General features: G+C 42.2%; 2 protein-coding genes across 6 annotated transcripts in view; both read left to right on the plus strand.

Annotated features, from left to right (window-relative positions):
• LOC108699891 (collagen alpha-1(I) chain) overlaps window positions 1–2,739 on the plus strand; it is a 97,706-nt gene extending 94,967 nt beyond the window's left edge. For all 4 annotated transcript variants that reach the window (XM_041575316.1, XM_041575318.1, XM_041575317.1 and 1 more), the window contains 6 exons: window positions 22–84; window positions 201–366; window positions 452–558; window positions 643–723; window positions 800–982; window positions 1,199–2,739. In XM_041575316.1, coding sequence (XP_041431250.1) covers window positions 22–84; window positions 201–366; window positions 452–558; window positions 643–723; window positions 800–982; window positions 1,199–1,348 — 750 coding nt within the window. In that variant the 3' untranslated portion in view covers window positions 1,349–2,739. The remainder of the gene's footprint in view (window positions 1–21; window positions 85–200; window positions 367–451; window positions 559–642; window positions 724–799; window positions 983–1,198) is intronic.
• Window positions 2,740–4,145: 1,406 nt separating this feature from the next.
• Window positions 4,146–10,236, plus strand: zbtb43.S (zinc finger and BTB domain containing 43 S homeolog). Of its 2 annotated transcripts, none has more exons than XM_018232556.2 (3): window positions 4,146–4,301; window positions 5,686–5,782; window positions 6,233–10,236. In XM_018232556.2, the coding sequence occupies exon 3, from the start codon at window positions 6,256–6,258 to the stop codon at window positions 7,651–7,653; it is 1,398 nt and encodes a 465-aa protein (XP_018088045.1). In that variant the 5' UTR covers window positions 4,146–4,301; window positions 5,686–5,782; window positions 6,233–6,255; the 3' UTR covers window positions 7,654–10,236. The 2 variants fall into 2 exon arrangements, with proteins under 2 accessions (XP_018088045.1, XP_018088046.1); XM_018232557.2 differs by having other exon boundaries at window positions 5,686–5,778.
• Window positions 10,237–17,007: the final 6,771 nt, after the last annotated feature.

The following is a 17,007-nucleotide window of genomic DNA, read 5'->3' on the forward strand; positions in this document are numbered from 1 at the left end:
AGTAAACACTTTACATTTTAGGGGCCTCCTGGTGCGCCTGGCCTCCCAGGACCTTCTCTAAACATAAAAGCCCAAAGTTTAAAGGTATGCTTGCAGAAAACCGATTGGTAAACTCCAGCTTGACTGTACAAACATTACCATTTCTGTTGCCCTCATATTAAAACCTTCACCATCTGATGGTTCCTCTGTAACCAATTCAGCGGACCTTTTCTCATGCCGGTGCCTTAAGTGTAGAAGGACCTTGGGATCTTATGCATCGTTTGGAAGAGGACTTGAAACACTTGCGCTCTCCACCAAATGGTTCCAAAGAAAATCCAGCTACCACCTGTAAGGAACTTCAGCTAGTACAACCTCATCTGTCTGATGGTGAGCAGCCACAAAAGATTCTCATCTATGGAGTTGGTAGCCATAATGAAATTATAACAGCTTTCTATCCGTTCTGTGTCATTAGGTCATTACTATGTAGATCCCAATCAGGGGAGTCCACAGGATTCTTTTCTGGTGTTCTGCAACTTCACTGCAGGGGGCGAGACATGTCTGATACCTCAGGAGAGCCAAGTAAGAACATTCTTTCTCCAGCCTATAGATTCTTACATTCCATGCAACCTCTACAGGACCTTCAGATGTTTTTCTTGTTGTTAGATCCCAGTCAGACCTTGGCTTCAGGACTATCAGACTTCAGAGGGTTTCCAGTGGTACAGCACTCTCCCTGGGGGCTTCACAGTAAGTGTCATGGAGTACAGCTTCTTCGGCAATGTGCCCGACTGTGTTAGCATGCTCTAACGTTCATCTCCCACAGTTTGGGTACAGTGAAACAGGAGTTGTCCAGCTGCGTTTCTTAAGGTTACAAAGCAGCTCTGTCCATCAGGGGGTGAGGTACATGTGCCAAGCTCAGCCTGGTTCCACTGCAAAAGACAAGAACGTGAAGTTTCTGACCGATACCAGGGATCAGAGCTTTCTGGTGACTCTGCAGGGCTGTGAGGTAAGGAACCCTATCAAATATTAGTCAATTAACACAAACATGGGCGTTATAGAATATAAGCATGAACATCACTGCCTGCAGCTCATTTCAGCCAACTGCCTCTTCTCAGGAAATAAATGTTCAGTCAACTGTAGTCAGTATAAAAGATAAAAGTCCTACTTTTCTATAGACATATAGTGGTTTCACACATACTAATTTGTGTTTTCTGTGCTACAGTGGGAAGAGACGTCAAACAGAACGGGAACTTTCCTCCACTTTGCCCCTTCCGACCTTAGCCTCCTTCCCCTCAGAGACTTAGCTGTGTTAAAAGACGGGGACTTTGGACACCAGTTTGGGTTTTTTGTGGGTCCTACGTGCTACAGCTGAAATCATGGCCCCTCCTCTTGTGAATTTCTTTGTGGACATGCACCCAGGTGAAGGGTGGAAGACCTGCATTATTTATATCGGAAATGATTACATGGGTCCCCCTCTCATCTTGCAGTTTATTTTTAAAACCTTCTCTCTCAGGAAGGGAGATGACAGTTTGTTTACAGTGAAGCATTTGGTGCTCCTACTCTAAAGTTTGAAGGCTTCATCTGTATCTCCTGGTGAGAACCATACACAGACACCTCATGGCTTCCTTTCAGAAGAACATTTCATGGCGTAATGTTTTTTCAGGGAACCTGACTTTATTTTGCAATGCACTTCTTATTCCGCTTGTGTAGCGCTTGGGGAGAGAGCAGTGATAAAATGGTGCTCACGATCTTCGGTTGGCCATGGAAGGGTTACCCAATGGCCGACTATACCATGTCAACATTTGACAATAAGAACTGGTGACGCTTTATGGAATTCAGTCGCTAAGAGGACTCTTTTTGTGATTTGTGGCAACAAACGCAAGATTTTACTCATGGGACACAGGGAGTTCCACGACAGCCAGAAGGACACAAGCGAGATATCTGGTTAATTTGATGAATGTGGTACATTTGTCAATCATTGTATTTATGGCGACGGTTTTCCTAACTGAGGGTCTGTCCCAGCGGGTGGCGCAGTAACAAGTAGATGGAAAATAAAGACCGCTTGGCTCTTCTAGATACCCCTGAAAGCCCCGGTAGAAGGTTAATTAGGGTGCAGATTATGGATGGCTGTCTTGTATCTGTAACCTTGTTAAGGTGGCTCTCAGCTGTCCCCAAGTATGTCCCCATAACGAATTCCTGGCAATATCAGCTTTTGCACTTACCTGAAATGTAACAGTAACATTAACTTTCCCTGATTGAGGATTCATGGTCTCTACAGAAAATCACTGCAAAATATCATTCCAACTTGCGGTGCAGCAGTAAAGAGTGACTGATGTTTATCAGAGCACAAACCACACAACTGGGGGCACCTGGGAAACTGACAATATGTCAGATTTCAAAAAATTGCTCTTTTGAAAAATGGATTTCAGTGCAGGTCTGCTGGAGCAGCACTATTAACTGATGGGTTTTGAAAGAAAAACATGTTTTACAGTGACACTATCCCTTTAAGTGTAAAAGACCAGCTATCCCACAGCTCACTGGGTCTCTCTTACATTGTCCAATGCTCTTATCCATGGTTAATAAATATGATGGCCCACGTTGTCATTGTACCACAATCCTGCGTTTTGCCTTTAAATCCACAAGCGCCAAGATTTCATTTGTTGTTTTTTTTGTTTTTCTACAGGATTTTTTCCCTATGATTTGCTATATATTGTGCTGTGCATTTATTCTATGAAGTGAATAAAACTCAATTTGTGATAGAAACAGAAAATTTGTACCATTTTATTCGTTAGTGACCACAGTTTTGGCGGGGGGGGATCATTTCTATGAGTATTAACAATACAAAAAATGACTCCTGTGCCAGATACTCCTGCTGCAGGTGGAACTAAATTCTGAGGCTTTGCAGTTGGATGCGGAGCCCAATCCTACACCCGGGGTCCTCTAACAGCCATAATAACACACAGAAGATGGAAATAGTCATTTACCCCCCACCACCACCAGCACACCCACAGGTTCCCACACTTATAAGAGCACAGAGGATGTGTCTGTCAGACCCCCCAGGCTGGTGCTCGTCCAATAAAACTGAGGTAAATAGATAGGCTGTGCAAAATAAATAATGTTTCCAATATAGTTAGCCAAAAATGTAATGGATAAAGGCTGGAGTGACTGGATGTCTAACATAACAGAACACTACTTCCTGCTTTTCAGCTCTCTTGGTTCCCCCTTCAAGTCGCTGACTAGCTCAGAGTTAGAGAGCTGAAAAGCAGGAAGTAGTGTTCTGTTATGTTAGACATCCAGTCACTCCAGCCTTTATACATTACATTTTTGGCTAACTAACTACAGTATATTAGAAACATTTTTGATTTTGCACAGCCTATCTATTTACCCAGTTTTTCTTTTTACACTGAACTGTTCCTTTAATTGGCTTTTGGCAGAGAGCCCAGAATACGTGGCAGGTGCACTTGGATCTTTTTGTAACCATTTAAGGTAAGCAAAGAAACAATTGTAACAATTTAAGATAACCAATGAAAACAATTGCAACTATTTAAGATAAGCAAAGAAACAATTGTAACTATTTAAGATACGCAGGTCTCTTGGGGAAACTTTGACTTGTAAAGGGCAATTCAACTTCTGTAATAACACAAAAACCACAGGAATGTGTTCAATCTGCCAAATTTCGTAAAATAAACATGGTAATTAGGGGGGTGGTCACCAAATGGGCGTGGCCAAACATTTGCCAAAAATTTTTTATCCCACTTTCTATTTCCAAAATGTTGGGAGGTATAGACATAACTGCTGTGCCCCACTTATTTAGAAAAAAAGGTCCTCTTTCCCTTTAATGTCACTATGGAGTCTCTCTTGAGAGCTGGAGGCCTTACTGTAGGACGGGTTATTAGCTGCTATGTAAGGAGCAGGAAGGCGAGAAATACATTTCCCACCATCCCCTTCCCCCCCATGTTCATGCAGCCAGCTACAGCTTTATTGGATCGCTCATGCGCGCCTTGTACTCAATACAGACACAGCGCAGCATATAAACCAGCCGAACTACATCTCCCATAATGCCTCTGGGCAGCGCAAGCGATTCCTATCAATACCCCACCTAAATGAGCATAGACACGCCTATAACTCCCACGGCGTCACATGTGCTGCTCGCCTCTCTTTTTCCTCACAGCCAATGAGAGAAGGAATGAGTCGGAATGGGCGGGATCGAACGCGGCGAGACGCGGAAGTGCCTGTTAGTCGCGGCCTGACAGGGATCAGAGCATTTCCGGCAGAAGACAGCGATAAGGGGCTGCGATGCCTGGGACCTGGGGCAGAGAGAACAGGTGGGTGTATCAGGACTAGGAGGTTAAGTGTCATACGGGCTATCCCGTCCGACTGCGGGTCTTCTTGTCCTCTCTCTCGCCTCAGCTGCCTCTCAAGTCTCTGCCATTAGCTGGACATGCTGGGAGATGTAGTTCTAATACGTCTGGAGTCTGCAGTGCCGCATCATACTTTTCTCTCGTCTCGCCTAGTATCTAATAAAAGGGGAACTCCACCCCTAAACTGTCTAGTAATAAAATATAATTCTGGCCAGATTCCCATTATCCATTCATTCCTCATTCTCTTCTCTGCACTGCTGCCTCTGACTACTGATACAACTTCCCAATATCCATTTATTCCTCATTCTCACTGGGTTTATAGTTCTGTGTAGCTGTCATTGTGTCTGTCCCTTTCTTTTTTCTGCACTGCTGCTTCTGACTCCTGATACAACTTTCCAATATCCATTTATTCCTCATTGTCACTGGGTTTATAGTTCCGTGTAACTGTCATTGTGTCTGTCCCTTTCTCTTTTTTGCACTGCTGCCTCTGACTCCTGATACAACTTCCCAATATCCATTTATTCCTCATTCTCACTGGGTTTATAGTTCTGTGTAACTGTCACTGTGTCTGTCCCTTTCTCTTTTTTGAACTGCTGCCTCTGGCTCCTGATACAACTTTCTAATATCCATTCATTCCTCATTCTCAGGGAGGGAGGTGCCATATTGATTCCCTTAGACCAGGGGTGCCCAAAAGGTAGATCTGGTGATCAGTAGATCTCAAGACACTGTCAACAAACAGCTTGTCTAAATCACCCTCCTGTTTCATGCTTTTCATTCAGATATTTATTATGTTACAGTAACATAAGAAATAGTCATTTGTTAAATATAGCAATACACATTTTCTCATAAATCAATATTTAAGTAATATTTTCCATGGAACAGAATGGTAATAATTTTTTATGGATGTAGATCATAATGGGACATTGTCATTAAAAGTAGATCTCACATTAGTAAAGTATTGTCACTCCTGCCTTAGACAGTACAGTATGAGGGTATAGCTTATTGTGTGCCCAGAACATTCCTTCTCTGTATATTTGTATTGATACATATGGGAGGAGGTGACATATTGATTCCCTTAGACAGTACAGTATGAGGGTATATAGCTTATTGTGTAACCAGAACATTCCTTCTCTGTATATTTGTATTTATACATATGGGAGGAGCTGCCATGTTGTTTTACTTAGTTCCATTGTAAGACAACTGATATAATATTCCTTTACACAAACAAACATGTTCATGTTTTTCCTGCCATTTACAGCTATTCACACCCATATCAAATACCTCATTGCTGCAGCTTCTGGCTCTGCAAATTCCTGTCCATAACGTGCATCTGTTTGGCATTTTGCAGAAGCCAGTGCCAAGAATAAAGATTTCCATGGAAAATGTGAAGGTTTGAGGACCCCCTATGAACTAGTCCTTGTCCAACCTACATACCTGATAAGTAGGTAAGCTTCATATTACAACTCTCCACCTAGGCTGACTGAGAATGCTAGGAGCAGTTAGAGTAATCAATGTATGCTTCATTGGCCAGTGATTCATGATGTGGGTGGCTGGGGTAAGAGCCTGTAGGAAAGCACCAGAGAAACGAGAATCTTTTCCCTCCTGTGATGGCCATAAAAAAAGATCAGGCCTCAAATTGAGCAGAATTGTCCTACCATCAGCACATAATAGGGGTTTCCCTGTGCTGATGTGGTCCTCATATTAAGAGTAGATACCTGACTGATCTCTGAACCTCTCGCTTTTATCTGCTTTTCATTTAGAGGCTGCTGATAGTTATAGTGAGGCAACAACTGAAAGCCGCAGGTTGGGCATCTCAGTTGAATGAAAGTAGTAACACTCTGAAGCTCTTCTGTATGACAGAAAACACTGATTTTGCTCCCCTTTTTTTGCTCCAGGAATTTAAAACAAGTGGAATGAAATGGAGGCTGGATCTAGTGCTTTCCGTGTGGAGTTCCCAGACTTCTCCAGCACCATTTTGCAGAAACTAAATCAGCAGCGTCAGCTCGGTCAGTTATGTGACATCTCAGTCGTAGTACAAGGCCATCTTTTCCGAGCTCATAAAGCCGTGTTGGCGGCAAGTTCTCCCTACTTCTGTGACCAGGTGCTACTGAAAAACAGCAGGCGCGTGGTTCTGCCTGACGTCATGAATCCCAGAGTATTTGAAAACATACTTTTGTCCTCATACACTGGAAGACTCTCACTTCCAGCTCATGAGATTGTCAGTTATCTGACAGCAGCAAGCTTTCTTCAGATGTGGCATGTCGTGGACAAGTGTACAGAACTTTTAGAAGGAAACCCTACTCTGTTGTGTCAGAAAACCAACGCCAGCAGTGACCACCAGTCTCCAAGTAGCAGCAACTACAATAGTCTGAGCGAAGGCTTTGAACTTGGAACAGCGGGGCAGGTAGAATTTCGAAAGGGCGAAGAGATACGAGATGTTGAAAATGAGGAAGAAAGTCCTAAAGACGATGAGCTGTCTTCCCAACTCACTGAACATGAGTACCTACCGAGCAACTCTTCGACGGAACATGACCAGCTCAGTACGGAGATGACCAGTCAAGATGGGGAAGAAGTTGCCAGCGACATCGCTGAATATCACTACAGTCGCCCACTCTACATGAAACCGAGCATCATGTCCCACAAGAGATGGATCCATGTCAAACCAGAGAGGTTTGAGCAGGATTGTGAAGGCATGGAAGCGCATCCTCCATTTGAAGACCATGTTTCAGAGTCCATCAGTGCTGGCCCTATGGAACCACCAATCCAGTCTTCTGGCATTGGCAATACTTTTGACCTTTGCAGCAAAAAGGCAGGTGAACTAGATGGTCATGGCAACACGACACGTTTCAATGATCAAGTCGATTTTTATGGTGCTTCCATGGAAGAGTTTTCTGCAGATAGAGAGGATCACCTAGATGCACATGGAGTGGAAAACTCCTCAGCTCCCTACGGGGAAGGAATCGAGGTAGCAGCTGGGATTAAAGAAGAAACCTCTTCATCTGGTTTCACCGCTGTGGTGTACAAACTGTACCCATGCCAGTGCGGCAAAAGTTTTACACACAAAAGCCAGAGGGATAGGCACATGAGTATGCACCTTGGTCTGCGCCCTTACGGATGTGGCGTCTGCGGCAAGAAGTTTAAGATGAAGCACCACTTAGTAGGTCACATGAAGATCCACACAGGGATCAAGCCATACGAGTGCAATATCTGTGGCAAACGCTTTATGTGGCGGGACAGCTTTCATCGACACGTGACATCTTGTTCTAAATCATATCATGCTTCAAAAGGGGAGCCACTGGCACCGATCGAAAGCTAGACACATTTGTGCACACCTGTGTGTCAATGTCAAAATTCTGGCGTGTTTGGTCAACTCCAAGATGTTTGCATATACAAACACTAAACTACATTTTTCTTAAAGAAACAGCAATAAAGCAGAATTTAGTGTGAAAGGATTATTAGTAATATATGTGAGTGCTTGTTATTGGCATATCCCAACCATAATTCAGCCTTGGCCAAGAGAACATTCATGTAAAGTAACAAGTCTGAAACATGTGGCACTTAAAACTGGAATACATGTTCTTGTTTGGTAGTGATTTGGTTGGAATTCAAAGCCTTTTCTTTGGGAGACTTTATATAAAAAAACACTTTGAACCTCAATACATTCCCTTTCCTCTTGGTGGAAAGCACAGTTGTGTTTACAGATATCATCATCATCTTACCCAGCACTTAAAAGCAGAAAGCTGATTGGACGCCTCATCTGTACAAGATTGATCTTCAGAGTGACAGAAATTGTATTTTTTAACTAAGAAAAATCTGGTTGCCATGTTTCGGAAAGGCTTTGGGGCTTCGAGTCAGTGCACAATGCATTGACAAGGCGACAATCTCTTGTGCACCTTTTATTTTTTTTAAATATGTATTTGACTGATTTGTGGTGGGTATGTGGAAGTGAAAATATGTATTTTGGGGTCTATACTGCCCATCACAACATGAGGGACCCCAATCTGACAAGCAGCATCATGTTTTAGCAAGACAACACTTCAATGGCGGAATATTCTGTACAGTCAAGCACAAGCCTCGTTCGTGTACATAAACCTCCTTGCGTATAACCCAGGTTTGTAATGCTCACTGAGTGACCAAACCAGAAGTGGTAGGAGTCAATAACAGTGAGTACGACAGTCTCTTCCCGTCCAGGAAAAGCGCAATTTATTTCTCAGTGTTTGGTGCTTTTTCCCCTCCTTATTTTCGGTCAGATGATGATCTCTCCCATTTGTTTCGGCCTTTGACAAAAAACAATTGCTGTCGTGCAGTGCTCCGCCGTAGTCCTATTGATCGTTGCAGTAGAATATTTTACAAATGGTATATTTAATAGATTTTTTTTTTGTTACGAGATAATAAGCTGAAATAGTTAGCACTTACTTGAATATTTTGTTTTGTTACATTTGTTTCCGTTTTGTTTTTGTAAATGGTGTTTGTTATATTGTCAACTGCTTTTTTTGGAACTGAAAATGCTTATCGACCTCTTATCATTTATAGCTCTATTTTTAACTTCCTGAGGTTCAGCAGGCCCATAACAGTAATCACCCAGGCCTTCAAAATCATCACCAGCAGCCCCATGTTGGAGTTTGTAAAGCCATCATTTGGGTGTCAGTGCACATACTCAGTGTGCAGTGGGCTGGACCGAATCCAAGCCTTAAGGCTGGGTTTTTACCAGATCGGAGTGCCTAGCTGAACCAAATCCGAACCAAGTGACAATTACTCTTATTTTGTTAATTCGCATATACAAATTAGGGTACGAATCTGGTTGAATCTTTTGTGGTGGATTTGGTATCCCAATCGTAAAACTGAGCATGCAGTACGTCCCTATTAGATGTGAAACTATTCTTTGCAGTCAAAAGAACATAATTTGTGACTCCATTCCAGTTAGAGAATAGCCTTTATTATAATATCATTGAATCAACTCAACATTGCAGAACAGATTTAAAAAGAAGCCAATAAGCATTTCCAACCCCTTTTTTTGGAAGCGGTGCCTATTGCTAACTGAACCTTTGGGTTGAAAGTAAATGGCTTTGTAGCCCCATCAGGGCCCGCCGGACAATCGATCCGAAACAAATCTGGCATAAAAATTGAACCCAGGCCTGGGAACTACTAGTTACGTGACTGGTTTGGGTTTCTGGATAAGCTAAAGTATGTACAAATGTTTTTTGTGTGTATAGCACTGAATTCACTCCCAAGCCAGGACAGTTAAGGTGGCCATAGACGGGCAGATTAAAGATGCTGGTATCGGTCCTTTTGACTGATTTGGCAGCTTATCTGCCTGTGTGTGGGGGCTTCCGACGGGTCCCTCTGATCGATACCAGACCAAAAATCAGTCTGATATCAATCGGGCAGGTTCGATTTTTCCTGCGATCGAGGCCCGCATAGGCTAGTTGATGCTGTCCTACGACCCGTCAGTGACCATTTTCTTCGTTGTAATCCAATTGTTCGGCCCTAGGGCTGAACGTTCAGATTAACCCGATATCGCCCTGCCGTTAGTGGGCATATTGAGGAAAGATACGCTTGTTTGGCGACCTCGCCAAAGAGCAGATCTTAAAGTGTATGGCCACCTTTACCGCTTCCTTGTGTTTCTGAACTTTGTCTCTCTGAGGATGCTGGGAGAGGTACACTAGAAATACTAGGGGTCTGCAACTGCTATTCCTGAAATATTCCTTTACTGCATATTTGCTTTTTGGAGCTCCCCTTGGCTGAGATATGTTCCATAAATATGTTGTGGCTTGCAGTATGGCACTGCCGCTCAGCTACATGCAGTCATATGAAAAGGTTTGGGAACCCCTCTCAGCCTGCATAATAATTTACTCCACTTTCAATAAAAAAGATAACAGTGGTATGTCTTTCATTTCCCAGGAACATGTGTACTGGGGTGTTTTCTGAACAAAGAATTTTAGTGAAGCAGTATTCAGTGATATGTAATTAAATGAAATTTGAAAAACTGGCTGTGCAAAAATGTGGGTACCCTTGTAATTTTGCTAATTTGAATGCATGTAACTGCTCAATACTGATTCCTGGCAACACCAAATTGGTTGGATTAGCTCGTTAGACCTTGAATTTCATAGGCAGGTGTGTCCAATCATGAGAAAAGGTATTGAAGGTGCCCAATTGCAAGTTGTGCTTCGGTTTGACTCTCCTCTGAAGAGTGACAGCATGGGATCCTCAAAGCAACTCTCAAAACAAAACACAGATTGTTCCATATCATGTTTTAGGGGAAGGCTACAAAAAGCTATCTCAGAGGTTTAAACTGTCAATTTCAACTGTAAGGAATGTAATCAGGAAATGGAAGGCCACAGGCACAGTTGCTGTAAAACCCAGGTCTGGCAGGCCAAGAAAAATACAAGAGCTGTATATGCTGAAGATTGTGAGAATGGATTCAGACAACCCAAAGATCACATCCAAAGACCTGCAAGAACATCTTGCTGCAGATGGTGTATCTGTACATGCAGAGGGAGAAGTACGATATTCTGGAATGGCCGTCACAGTCCCCCTTGAATATCATCGAAAATCTGTGGGATGATTTGAAGCAGGCTTTCTATGCTTGGCAGCCATCAAATTTAACTGAACTGGAGAGATTTTGTATGGACGAACGGTCAAAAACACCGCCATCCAGAATCCAGACACTCATTAAAGGCTAGAGGAGGCGTCTAGAGGCTGTTACATTTGTAAAAGGAGGCTCAACTAAGTATTTATGTAATATCTCTGTTGGGTGCCTACATTTATGCACCTGTCTAATTTTGTTTTGATGCATATTGCATATTTTCTGTTAATCCAATGAACTTTATGTCACTGCTGAAGTACTACTGTTTCCATACGGCATGTTATATAGTAAAAGTTGCTACTTTGAAAGCTCAGCCAATGATAAACAAAACTCCAAAGAATTAAGAGGAGTTCCCAAACTTTTTCATATGACTGTATGTATATGTTATTTGTGTAAAAGAAGCGAAACCCCCCTACTGTACTGATTTATATTGGCTTCCTTGTGGGGCCATCCAGTTGAATCACTTCTCCCCTCGAACATTCGTCTTAACCCGACGGGTCTCGTTCCTTTGGCACTTTGTGACATAAACCATTTGCACCAAACAAGGCACCGTCGCAACAGACGATTGGGTGAGGCTGGATGTGATTTTCATTTATGTTAGAACAACCAGCTACAGTTGTGCCGAGACTGGCAACAGATTTTACCCCTGGTGTTCTCTCCAACTAAATAGCCAACTCTTTTCCGCCGGGCTGGCAGTACTCCCTGTAGAGCTTGGCACCGCTATCTTTTCTAATATTCGATCGAATAGGAACGACCCGAAAATCTTCAAATAGTTCAAGGGACCTCTTCCAATGACTTCCACATGAACTCATCAGGTTTTAGGTGGCGAATATTCGAATTGGAACTGTTTCCAGGGAAAATGAGTTTTGACCCAAAAAAAAAAAATCTAATTAAAAACCTTAATAAATCTGCCCCCAAATCCATAATTCATTCAGGATTTGGCCAAATACTTGAATTGTTTTTTTACTTGTTCAGCCAAACCCTTTGTTTGACATTCAAATTTTTGTACACCGATTCCATTTTTTTTCTGCAGCAAAAATCTGGACATTGCTTTTTGTGAAATTTAAAACACACAAAAAAAGCTCACTTGAATTCAGATATAAAAACTTTGGCCCGTTAAAAAGCTGGTGAGAGTTCACATGGAAATGAATGGAAGTTGTATTTTTGAAACTCAAGCTATTCTTGAATGTGAGTTTCCGAGAGCAGTTTGGAAGTCGGAAGAAACTGAAAAGTTGAATTTTGCTAAATCTGCCCCTTTAAAATCTTGTCATTTTTACAGCTGCACACCACAAATTGTTGTTCCAAATTTTTTTTTGCCTCAAATCTGAATATCAGTTATGCTATATTTGGGTTTGGTGTTTTGTATTTGGTCGAACATACAAAAATTATAGATTCGGTTCTTCATAATCCCTAGAATCCCCATGAAATGCAATGCTTGTAATTTACTAACTTACTCGCAAGCATCCAACTGCTACCAGCCCCAAGCTAAGGTGGCCATAGACGTTACAATTCTGATCTTTCCTGGAAAAGATGTTTCCAACAAAGATCGTTCCTTTCAATACACACTTGTAGAGCTGACGATTGAGCACTAACAACGGGCAATGTTCCGGTGCCTTCAAAGGCGCCCAATCAAAATTTTCCAGCCAGCCCGATCAATGAGCCAATCAATATCCTAGTCTTCTCCCGATATTGGTTGGCTCGTCTCCCACCACACGCACCGAATATCAAATGAAAATTTGTTTCGGACAATAATATCGGTGCGTATCTGGCCACCTTTACACAAGGGTTTATAAAACCTTTGTTATTGCATTCTGTGCCAAGTTTGTCGCTAGTGAGAGGGCACCCAGCACCAATGCCCATATGGTACTTGCCACCATTGCAGCTAGGAATTCCCTTGTGCCTACAGGGGTTGCACGAGCATTGATTGGAGACAGAGTGGAACCTATGTGCAAGCCACACAATGAATATGTAAAATGATAATGATTGTGCCATTCGTTTGCATAGTTGTTGTTAGACAATTCCCAGCATCCCTTGGGAGATGTAGTTTAATAGGCGTTAAAGAGCTGTTGGAAAATCCTTCTCTAGAATTTCTTTGATGGTGTATCAGTCCAGGCCGATTGCCTCTGGCCCCTTAATTCATGTCTAAAGTAAAGCACTTTGTATTTATAACCTTTATCATTGGTTTTGACAGGTGGCACCACCTGGATTGCACTTCTTTTATGAATGTCGGTCTTTTGTGTGATGTTCTATATATTGTTTTTAGGTTTAAAAAACCTTTTTTCCTAAAGTAGCCCACAACTGTTGCTGAATTGCTACACCCAACAGCACTGGGAGTTGTAGTTCTCCAGTGGGCAGGGGGGAGCGCCCAATGAGATCCTTGTGTCTTAAGTGTTTACATGTAAATGCCCTATTATCTCAATGAGAGTGTGTGGATTTTTTTAAAGGGGTATAACCGTTGTTGTGGCTTAGAATATGTGAGGAAACGTATGGGGTTATTTATTAAGGTCCGAATGCCAAAAACTTGAAAAATTCTGGATTTTTCTTTTTACTATAAAATCCAAATTTTTAATGGGAAAAAACAACTTGCATTTTTTGTGAATTATTATACCCCGAGGCAGGTTAAAGTCAGAATCTGAAAATACTGAGCTGAGGTTCGGCCAAAAGTCCAAAAAAAATCAGGGGTTTTGAGCGATTTCACGAAAAATCTGAGCATTCGGGTATAAAAATTTTTCCACAAAAATAGTTTTTTTCTAAGCTGGTTTTATCGAGTTTTTTCAATGATAAATAGGGTCAAATCTTGGATTCTAGTTTGGTTGAACTTTGTTTTACTTAAAAACTCGGAAAATGGGATTTCAATAAATAACCCCCTTAATGTTTTAATTTTTTTTTTCTAATTTTAGTGGCTTAGAACATTGCTGCTAAAATAATGTAGATAAGATGACTGTTTACAGAGCACCCTTTCTTTCCAACTGCCGCTGTCATTTTTCTGCCAAGAGCAGTGGTCAGACAGATGGACCCCCCCCCATATCAAATGGACATGTGCCATAAACATCTGGTGTGCCATAAGCCTATTGCCTAACACAAAAGGAGGGTGAGATGTGTCACTAAGTGGCAGTGCCATTTTAAGAGTCTAGTACTAACATGGGTCGAGGACACAGTTAAAGGTCTATGCTCGGCCTCTGTGTATCCCGCCTTGCACCATGGAGTGAGTATGGTGTTTGTGTATGGTAGGTGGGGACCCCAGTATCTCCACTTCATCTTCTGAAACATTTTTTGGCCCATGCTGACCCTAACCTGCCCGCACCCAGACCAACCCAGCTTTCCACATTGATTTATATACCCATGCCTAGCCTGCCCATCTCCGACATGGGCGGACATTGATACGTTAAAGTAGTGAGCAGTTTCGGTTGGGAAATGATGGAGGAGCTGGTAGCAAGTAAGGCCCACCCATGACCCCCTCCAGGGTAAAGTGGTTGACTCTGACCCACGCATCACTATAACACCAGTGCTAAAATTTCTATTTCAGTGTCACTTTAACAAAGTTAAAGGGGAAGTAGTGTTGCTGTGGAGGGTCTTCACTGCCTGTGTAGGTTGGGGTACATCAGGTCACTAATAATGCCACCTTAGTGCTTTTAGATCTTCTTTGAAAAGTAGGGATGCACCGAATCCAGGATTCAGCCAGGATGCGGATTCAGCCAAATCTTTCTTCCCAGATGAACCGAATCCTAATTTGGATATGCAAATTAGGGGCGGGAGGGAAATCGTGTGACTTTATGTCTCAAAACAAGGAAGTAAAAAATGTTTTCCCCTTCCCACCCCTAATTTGCATATGCATAATATATTGCATATGCAAATTAGGATTCGGTATTCAGCAGAATCTTTCGCAAAGGATTCAGGGGTTCGGCCTAATCCAAAATAGTGTATTCGGTGCATCCCTATTAAAAAGGGTGCATTTTTGGAAGCTGAATTTCTTTTAAACAAGGCATTGCCAACTGCCAGCTCCCTGGAGTAGGTAGGGCCGGCAGTTTAGTTAAGTGTCCAACGAGTTAAGTGCTCGTTGAACATTGTGACTTTTTGTACCTGTGATGCAGAGACTGAAACGTCCCATCTTTGAGTAAAAAGTATATTGCTGTCGTACCCGTACAGCTGCCCGCGTGAAATTTATTGTTACCTTTTATTATTTTCTTCTTATAGAAGAGACTCAAGCTCTTTTTTTGTTTTTTTTTTGTATGACGTGGAATAAATGTTAACTGTTTAACTGCAACTGCCTCCTGTCTTTTGGGTTTTATTTAATAAAGAAACTCTACAGCCCAGTACTGGAACGGTATCTACCAGACAATGCGGACCTCCACTTCATGGAGAAAGTTATATTCAGCCGAGTAACATATGGAATACTACATCAGTACAAGTCATACGGTGGCTCTGTTCTATGGCCCCTTCTAACAACATGTACTAACCAACCGATCCCTAAGAATAGGCCCACAATTACTTGTTTGCCCTACCAAAAGCTCTTGACTGATTGCATCTGTCATACAGTGAAGAAGACCAAGCTTTTTATGCCTTACGGGCCTTCAGCCTTCAGCCTTTAGGTATGGTTCCTCAACACATCAATGTCCTAGTTAAACACTAGTGTTATAAAACACAATACATTTATCCATAATGAAAGTCCCACCTAGATCTGGCTAGAAAGCTTATCTCTTATCCAAAGGCCATATGTATCATCCCTCTTCATACGAGGCCCCTCCATTAACTCATCAGTTGGCTTGCCTTACAGTGTATGCGGAAAACACCCAACAGATTCCACGGCCGACCTCTCACCCTTACTTCAGTCTCAGGTTTCAAACACCAGTTTCAGTCGGGAGGGCAGAACAAACAGTGAAACTAAATGCCTTGAAGGATCGACCTAGACTTCATGCCTCCTGAATTATTGTGGTTCAATCCCTCGCTGTCAACATGGCCACAAGTTATCTTGACATTCACAACTGATCTTTGAGTTTTGTTACTGAAGCAACAGACCACAGCTGCCCTACTTGCTTAAATGAGACGCTGCAAGAAAAGAAAACTGTAGTTTCTTGCCACTTTCTAGGCCAAGCAGTTGATTTATGCTGTCATCCCACCCCCATCTCAGCCACTGCAACCAACTGTCTCCTTATAGCTTAGATTTCCAGTATTCAACTCATACAGAGGACTAGAGGAGCAATGAGAACCTTATTGTCTCTTTCAAGGTCATACTAAGGCCTAAAGTAAAAACCTTCACTGAGATTCCAATATCAGCCCCACAGACAACATACATAAGCCCCCCAATAACATTTCCACAGACAGTATGTTTAATACTTCTGCATAGAATCTCCATGGTGTATGACTCCTCTACACGGTCCTCTTGTACCTTAAAGTTTAACATTTCCAACAGGCCATTATGTGGCCTACAGTATCCGCACCATACATTTTTTTGCCTATAATGTTTTAAAACCAGAACCATATTTCAAATATTAAAATATGGCAACTCCTACTCATAAGAATCAATACAAATATACAGAGAAGGAATGCTCTGGGCACACAATAAGCTATACCCTCATACTGTACTGTCTACTCTAAGGGAATCAATATGGCACTTCCTCCCATATGTGAAACTAAATGCCTTGAAGGATCGACCTAGACTTCATGCCTCCTGAATTATTGTGGTTCAATTCCTCACTGTGGCCACAAGTTATCTTGATATTCACAACGGATCTTTGAGTTTTGTTACTGAAGCAACAGACCACAGCTGCCCTACTTGCTTGAATGAGAAGCTGCAAGAAAAGAAAACTGTAGTTTTTTGCCACTTTTTAGACCAAGCAGTTGATTTATGCTGTTATCCCACCCCCATCTCAGCCACTGCAACCAATTGTCTCCTTATAGCTTAGATTTCCAGTATTCAACTCATACAGAGGGCTAGAGGAGCAATGAGAACCTTGTTGTCTCTTTCAAGGTCATACTAAGGCCTAAAGTAAAAACATTCACTGAGATTTCAATAACAGCCCCCACAGACAACATACAGCCCCCCAATAACATTTCCACAGACATTATGTTTAATACTTCTGCATA

This window comes from Xenopus laevis, chromosome 8S (genome assembly GCF_017654675.1).
Source record: "Xenopus laevis strain J_2021 chromosome 8S, Xenopus_laevis_v10.1, whole genome shotgun sequence".
In the NCBI taxonomy this organism is placed as follows: domain Eukaryota; kingdom Metazoa; phylum Chordata; class Amphibia; order Anura; family Pipidae; genus Xenopus; species Xenopus laevis.